The sequence below is a fragment of the Brassica oleracea genome, chromosome C2 (genome assembly GCF_000695525.1).
Source record: "Brassica oleracea var. oleracea cultivar TO1000 chromosome C2, BOL, whole genome shotgun sequence".
In the NCBI taxonomy this organism is placed as follows: domain Eukaryota; kingdom Viridiplantae; phylum Streptophyta; class Magnoliopsida; order Brassicales; family Brassicaceae; genus Brassica; species Brassica oleracea.
In genome coordinates, this window is record NC_027749.1 from 1,574,027 (window position 1) to 1,581,735 (window position 7,709).

At 37.5% G+C, this 7,709-nt stretch overlaps 1 protein-coding gene across 1 annotated transcript; it reads right to left on the reverse strand.

The window, feature by feature from the left end:
• Positions 1-1,036: 1,036 nt before the first annotated feature.
• Positions 1,037-7,709, reverse strand: LOC106327094 (staphylococcal nuclease domain-containing protein 1-like). Its single transcript, XM_013765120.1, has 14 exons — positions 7,498-7,709; positions 6,993-7,151; positions 6,569-6,643; positions 5,897-6,121; positions 5,608-5,814; positions 5,317-5,526; positions 5,135-5,242; positions 4,895-5,065; positions 4,619-4,816; positions 2,974-3,555; positions 2,708-2,896; positions 2,355-2,630; positions 1,545-1,922; positions 1,037-1,458 (listed from the first exon to the last, which is right to left on the reverse strand). The coding sequence occupies exons 2-14, from the start codon at positions 7,143-7,145 to the stop codon at positions 1,270-1,272; spliced, it is 2,961 nt and encodes a 986-aa protein (XP_013620574.1). The 5' UTR covers positions 7,146-7,151; positions 7,498-7,709; the 3' UTR covers positions 1,037-1,269.

The following is a 7,709-nucleotide window of genomic DNA, read 5'->3' on the forward strand; positions in this document are numbered from 1 at the left end:
ATTACAAAAGTACTAATGGACAATAATCACGTCAAATAAGCACGACTCCCATTTAAGTGGGAGCCAACAAGCGGTTGGAATTCTTAATATATGTGTTATGTATATATATATTATATATATATAAATAATTGTGAGGTATATAATTTTTGTGAAATCCGTTAGGTAAGAGTTTTTAAAAGAGGGTTTTAAAAAATTTTAAGAACTTTTATTTATGGATTTCCACAATAATTATGAAATCTACAATTATTTATAGATATATATATATATACATAATACATATATTAAGAATCCTAATGGAAAGAATCCAGATGATCTAAATATAACCATCCATCACCAGTTCAACTCGTATCAATTTATCATATTTTAATCAATATATAACTATATTTTTAATTCCTTACTGAGAAAGCATTGTACCATTTTAGCTACGTCTTATCACAAATGGTGGATATTTCTTTTGCAATTTTATAAAATATTGATCACAGCTCAATGTACTGCTCAAACATAAAACGATAGAAAGGTACTGAACATTTTATATACACAATATTTTTATGTTTTAGCTGATTGTGAGAGTATAAACAACTAAGATAATAGTAACGGCCTAATAGTAAGGTTTAAGAACATTTTAAAACTTCTATCTAATCTTTCATTTTTATTTTATAAGTTAAAATGATATTGAATTTTTTGGTTTCGTTGGAAAATTTAATGAGTAGGCTACCATGGCCAAGTCGCAGCCATTTCCTCTAAATTGAGAAGAAAACAAGCGTGTAGGCTTTAGCCAGCAGATGAAACTGCCAATGTATGTTCTCTATATAGAGAGCTAAGGAGGATCATCTTGAGGAAAGCTGACTACAAATTAGAAGAAAAAGGAGAGCTGAAGTGCTGAACGAAGGAGGCCAAACCATTTGTGATGTGAAAACAATATTGGTCGCAGGTCGCAGCAACATACGCCAATGTTGCAACGAGTTTTTTGTATACTATGATTCTCAGTTAAATCTGATTGTAAAAAGTATTTCAAAAAAAAAAAAAACTGTTGAAGCATAGTTCGAACTTCCTCTTATTTCCAGTCCTACATAGGAAATTTTCGTTTTTGCTCAAAAAAAAAAAACATAGGAAATTTTCGTTAAAACTCAAAAAGTATAACCATAGTCCAAAACGTTACAAAAAAAAAAGTCTGATGACATGTCTTTTAAAACCTTAAGAGAAACCGACCAACCACTTGTCTCCCTCCTACCTCATGGTCCCTTTGAACCAGCATATCGATTACCATTATTACCTGCGACCACCAGCAGGCTTCCTAGCCGGAGCAGTGTCCTCATCATCTGATTCCACGTCACCGTACTGCCAGATCCCAGTCCTAGCCTTGCGAGCTTCCTCCTGGAACTTCTCCAAAGCATCAAGAACAGCTTGCTTGTCCTTGTGCTCAAATCTCCTACGTTTCTCCATTTTCGCTATTCCTTCCTGTGTTCATCATCATCAACCATCATCAGAAACACAGATTCTTGGAAACGTTCTATAGAGACAAAGGTGTGAGAGAGGAAACCTACCTGAAGCATTGCAGCGTTGACAGAGATCTCTTCATCAGCAGCAATGAGAGTGACAGCAAGTTCAGTTCCAGTGCCTTGGCCTTTGACTTTACCACCAGATGTGTCTCTTTCCTCTATCACTGCCTTGAACTCTTTACCGCTTCCAAGCGTCACGGTATGCAGATACTCTCCAGCTTCAGGACCAAAGTCTTCCTCCAGGCTTGGAACCTTTATGTAAGCAAGTCTGCATAGCTGAGCAAGCCCTGGTGCTGAGGAGACAGAAGGATCTATTGGTCGGATTGCGCTGTAAGGGACTAGCTCTTGGTTTCCATAATCAATGTAGAACACTTCAAGCTTCTCATCAGGGGACTGAATAGCTTCTCGTGGTGCACTCACAATCTGGAGACAAAGGTGTCAGATTAAATGAATAAGCAGCACAGTAACTAAGAAAGTGGACTAGACATACTAGGCCTGCGGGTTTGGTTAGGTTATTCTGTTCGGGTAGTTTGGTTCAACATAAATCTTATGGAATTAACCCGAAATAAAATCCGGTTCGGTTCAGTAATTGGTTAGTTCGATTTTTGAAAAATTCTACCGAAGTGTTTTATTTTGGTTTAATTTTGTTAAAATTTTGGATAAATTTAGTTAAATTCGGTTATTTTAATTCAAAATCTGGTTAGTTCGGTTTGGGTTTTTGGTATGGTTTGGGTATATTTTTTTATTAAGAAGAAACCGAAATAACCGTTTACCGAACCAAAAGAACTTTTTTAGAAAACCTACCAAACTAACCGAAATTTCGGTTCGGTTAAAAATCTCAGGCCTAAGACTTACCATTGCACGGTTCCAGGAGTTGTCAAGGCTAAACTGTGCAAGCACAATGTCACCTCTCTTGGGGTTAAAGGATCCAATGATTGGAGCATCTTTAACACTCAGAGAAGCAAGCTGGTTCTGAATAGAAGATATCCTCTGATCTCCAACAGATTGAACATAGAACCGACCACCTCCAAGTACTTCTGTAACAGCAACCTTCAAAGTCTCCTTCTGCCTAGTCTCCACAGTTGTACTCCCGTTTGAGACTTCTTGTCCTTCAACATAATTTTCCCAAATCTGCAAAAAGATAAAAAAAAAAACGGTTTAGCAAACATAAATCTATTACCAAAAGACATATATTATACTAATGCCACCTTCAGTTTCTGATTCTTAGCAGTTCTCTCTGCCTGCTCAAGAATATGCGCTTCAACAATCCTGTCTGCACCAAAACTAGTCTGCATCTTGGCTAAACCAGCTTCAAGCAGAACCGTCGCCACGTTTGTCCTCCCCTCCCACATTGATCCTAGGAAAGTACCGGTTCTATCCACCGTTTCAACTTCAATCTATGTAAAGTTTATAACAAACTATTAGCAAAAGAATAGAGAAAAATTAAATGTAAGTTTAGATTTGTTTAGCTTACCTCAACATCCCTCTGCATGATCCTACGTCTCATCACAGAGATAGCTTCATCCGAGAAAGGCTCTCCACGTCCAGGGCATCTAACACCAGAGAACGCAAACGCAATGCTACACGTCAGCTTTGGAATATAAAGCTTACACCGATGTCCACTCAGTACATATTCCACAACAGCTGGTATCCTCCTGATCCTCTGAAGCGACGGCAAGAAATCTTTAGCCTTCTTAGCCGCGGCCACGGTTAGGTCGGTGATGTGCATGGCCGGAGACTCTTTAGCAGAATGTATTCCTTTCTTGCCAGACAAAGCGCGAGATTCAGCAGCGAGAAGAGCATCGTAATGGTTTGACCTCTCTTCAAAATCTCTGTGTCTGACCACGTTTCCAAAACCACGGGAGAGGAGAAGCTCAGCGATGTTGACTCCAGCTGGCTGAGTGCCGGAGATGGCTGATGCAGTAGTTACTTCCTCGGTGTCGCCTTTGGAGGGAGATGGAATGAACACTGAGCCGAAGTCCATTATCCTATCTGCAGTTGTGGTAGCACCTTCTCCTGGTGTGACTTTCCTTGAGTATTCCATTTGAACAATGACCTGTGTAAAGGCAAATGAATACCATATGATATAATGCATCAAGACTAAATAACCGATCTTAACCAAAATTCTGAACCGGACTAACCGAACTAACTAAAATTCGAACTGAAATAACTAAGCTTAACCATTTTTTTGAATTTTAAGTTTTTAACCAAGTTAAAACCAAAATTTAACTGAATGCAAAACACTTCGGCAAGTTTGATAGAAATTTCTTAAACCGACCTAACTGAAAACCGAACCGAACTAACCAAAATCCGAAACGAAATGACCGAACTAAACCAAAAAAAATTCAAATTTTAACCAATTTAAAACCGAAATATAACCGAAAACCGATTTTTTTGTGTGTACAATTCGGCTGAACCAAACCGAACTAACCGAACCAAAAAACCCCCGAAATTAACCAAAACCGCATGCTAATTAAGAGAATTGGAGAAAAATGCTAATTAAGAGAATTGGAGAAAAATGAATTAAGCTTTTCTAGTATTACTCTCAAGTTGTAATTGATAAATTAAACTTTCTATTCATATTCAGAAAGTACCTAGTTATCTAAAATGAATCTTTATTATATGATAAATTAAACTTTCTATTCATATTCAGAAAGTAAGCTTAACCAAATTTTTTTTTGAATTTTAACCAAGTTAAACCAAAATTTAACTGAATGCAAAAACTTTGGTTAAGTTTGATAGAAATGTCTTAAACCGACCTAACGGAAAAAATCGGAATTTTAACCAGTTTAAAAACGAAATTTAACCAAATGTGACAACTTCAGTTAAGTTTGATAGAAACTTTTGAAACCGATCTAACCGAAAACCAAACCGTACAATATGGCCGAACCGAACTAACCGACCCAAGAACCCCGAACTAACCAAAACCGCATGCCTAAAATTTAAGAGAATTGGAGAAAAATGAATTAAGCTTTAATAGTATTACTCTTCAAGTTGTAATTGATAAATTAAACTTTCTATTCATAGTCAGAAAGGACCTAGGTATCTAAAATGAATCTTTATTATATGGTTATCTAAACCAAGATAACAAACCGAATGCATATAGTCTAACACAGTACCTGTTTGCCAATAAGCCGTTGCCTCAGAAACTCTCTTGCTTCCCTAGCATAAGGAGCTGGCTTCTCTTCTCTACGTGGGTTGCCCATTTTAGGACATCTGATACTCGAAAGATTGACACGTCTCTCTGCAGCCGGGCTCCCGTATGGGATAGCATCATCAGCAACTACAACACAGTCCCCACTCACCACTTCCACTACCTAAAAACATAGATATAAAACCAATGACTCAAGAAAATCAAAGGAGAAAGACAGTGTTTAACCAAGAGAGATGTTTACCTTTCCAGTAAAGTTCTGGTCATGAAGTGCCTTAGAGTTTGTAGCTGGAGGAACATAGCTTGCCCACATCTTCACACGATCTTTCTTGCATTGGAGTTCAGCAGCTTTCAGCTTCCTCTTGGCTTCTTCCTCCATCATGTTAGCACTCCATTCAACGTATTTAGCAAGACCCTAAGTAAAAGTCATTAAGTTTGTTAGCAACATATAATAATAACATTGCTTAATATTATAAGCACATACATTTTCAACGAGCTCCAGACCCAAGTCTTTAACTGCTTCTCCATCAGAGTAATGGACTGAACCAATCAGGTTGTTGAACTTGTCAACACCTTCAAGAACAACCCGAACCTGCAAGATTCAGCTTCAAAAATTAAGATCAATCCAAGATGAAAAAAATAAAGATAAACATGAAGGAAACTTACATCTCTGCTAAGAACACGATGCTCGGTGAAGTACTTAGCCTCAGCTGCAAAAGGATCAGCAGAAACCTCAACAGATGATGCTGCAGAGGCAGCAAGTCTCTGAGCTGACGTCAGAGGACCTCTTGACTCGCCAGAAGCATCTCCATTAGACTCAGCTGGAACCGTCTCAACAACGTTTCCGTTTGTGTTTCTTCTTCCCATTGATGGAGACTAACATTAAAAGAAAAATATCTGACTTTGTTGCATGATTTTCATCTTAAATGTTTAAAAATGTCAAGTTAAATCACTCACCTGGATTCCAGCAACAAAGACTTGCACAAACTGGAACTCTGGAAGGAGATAAACACGAATAGTACTACCATCTCGGACTTGCTCCACAACACCTTCCATAGGTTTGCCTTTATTAGCAGCTAAAAGCCCCATTGCATCAAAGCCTCCAGCATCTCCAATGGCAGAGGGAGGAAGGTCTCTGATAGATGCCTCAGCAGCACCAGGGACCTGGTAAAAATCGTTTATTATTAATTAAAAAAAACTAAAAGACTTTGGAGAATGTAAGTAAGGAAGAGAGAGAAAGACCAACCTTGCTAAAACAACCAAAGCCTTCTTGCTTAGCCTGCTCTTGGAGCTGTAGCAGCTCTACAATGTAAGGACTAACTTTGCCCTGACTCTGCTGACCTTGCTCCCTAACCTTAGCCCAACCATTTTGAACAACAACCTTTGCTAGATTCTGGTTACCGAGGAAGACAGAACCAAACTCTCTTCCAGCAATAGCTTCCACTTTGTAATCCACTTTGAAAGCAACTTCCTGTTCAAAGAACAAAAAAAAGTAAGATGAGAAAACTATTGTCAATTATAATACTTAGATTGTTTACAATTGTCACTGTTCTAAAAATCGGTCTAGGCGGCAAATCAGACCTAAACGAAACAATTTTTTAATCAATAATCCCCCATAAAGGGCCTAATGGCTGCCTATCGATTTCTTGAACATTGACAAATTAGTAGAAGGATTTAGACTTTTGGCACCTTTCCAATTTAGGAAACTCTTTGCTTTCCCATGCAAAAGTAAGATGAGAAAAATATTTTCAATCATAACACCTATATTTGTGTACAATTGGCAGTGTTCTAAAAATCGGTCTAGGCAGCAAATCAGACTTAAAATTTTATAATCAATCATCCCCTATAAAGAGCCTAATTGCCGCCTATCAATTTCTTGAACATTGACAATTAGTAAAGAATTTAGAGACTTTGGCACCTTTCCAATGCAGAGTTTCCTAAGAAACTCCTTGCTTTCCCATGCAAAAGGCTCATCTTTACCTCCCCTGCGAGCCTACAATAAGAAAAAAATCCAAAATAATTAAATAATAATAATAATAGTAATAATAGTACTCCCTCCGTTTCATATCAAGTGTTGTTTTAGAGAATTTTTTTCGTTACAAAATAAGTATCATTTACGATTTTCAATGCAAAATTTATTAATTTTATGCAAAATTTATTAATTTATTGGTTAAAATATGGTTAGGTGTATAGGTATAGTGTTTTTTTTATAGGAAATGTACAAAATTAATTGTTTTCTTAATCCATGTGCCGAAACATAAAAGGACTCTTATAATGAAAGAGAGGGAGTAATAGCAATGGAGGCATAAAAGAGTTGACTTTTGGAATTTAGGTGAAGCTACCATCTTAGGTGCCATGAGAGAAGACAGAGTGATGGTCTTTTCCGGTGGAGCTCCAGGTCTGTTGTGGGTCAAAGCGGTGATCACTAAACAGTCTCCGGAGGTTACAGCCTTCACTCTTCCTTTGAGCCATTGGTTCTCAGTCGCTGTTGCCATGCTGACCTGCACCAAAGACAAGACCCATATCAGAATTAAAACATTTAAAGACAAATTAATAATAATTATTCAATGCTGCTGCTTTTTTTCAAAAAAATGGGTGCATTGGTGGTAACTACTATATTATCAAGATTCATTTTGGCCCCATCAGATTAATGCACAGCTACATGCGTCTGATTTAAAAAAGGCTATGAATCATGAAAATGTAACATTTGTCTCGATCTGCACTAATCAAACCAAACAAGAACGTTTCTAACCAGCTAGATGATTGATCAGATCGTATAACAAATCAAAAACGACAAATTGAGTCAACAAGAAGATAGATCTACATGAATTCCTTAGAAGCACATACCTTGATTAACCAAATGAGAGAAACACAGACCAGATCTGAAGATCCTTCTCTAAACACAAATGAGAAGAAGAAGAAAAAGACAGGAGCTATGAGTTTAGGACACAAAGCTAACGGCGGATCTCGAGATTAGAGAGGTGAGAGCTCAGGGGATCTGTGCAGAGAGAGAAGGTCAAAGAAATATAAACAGAGTTACAGAGGTGAGGTAACAAGGA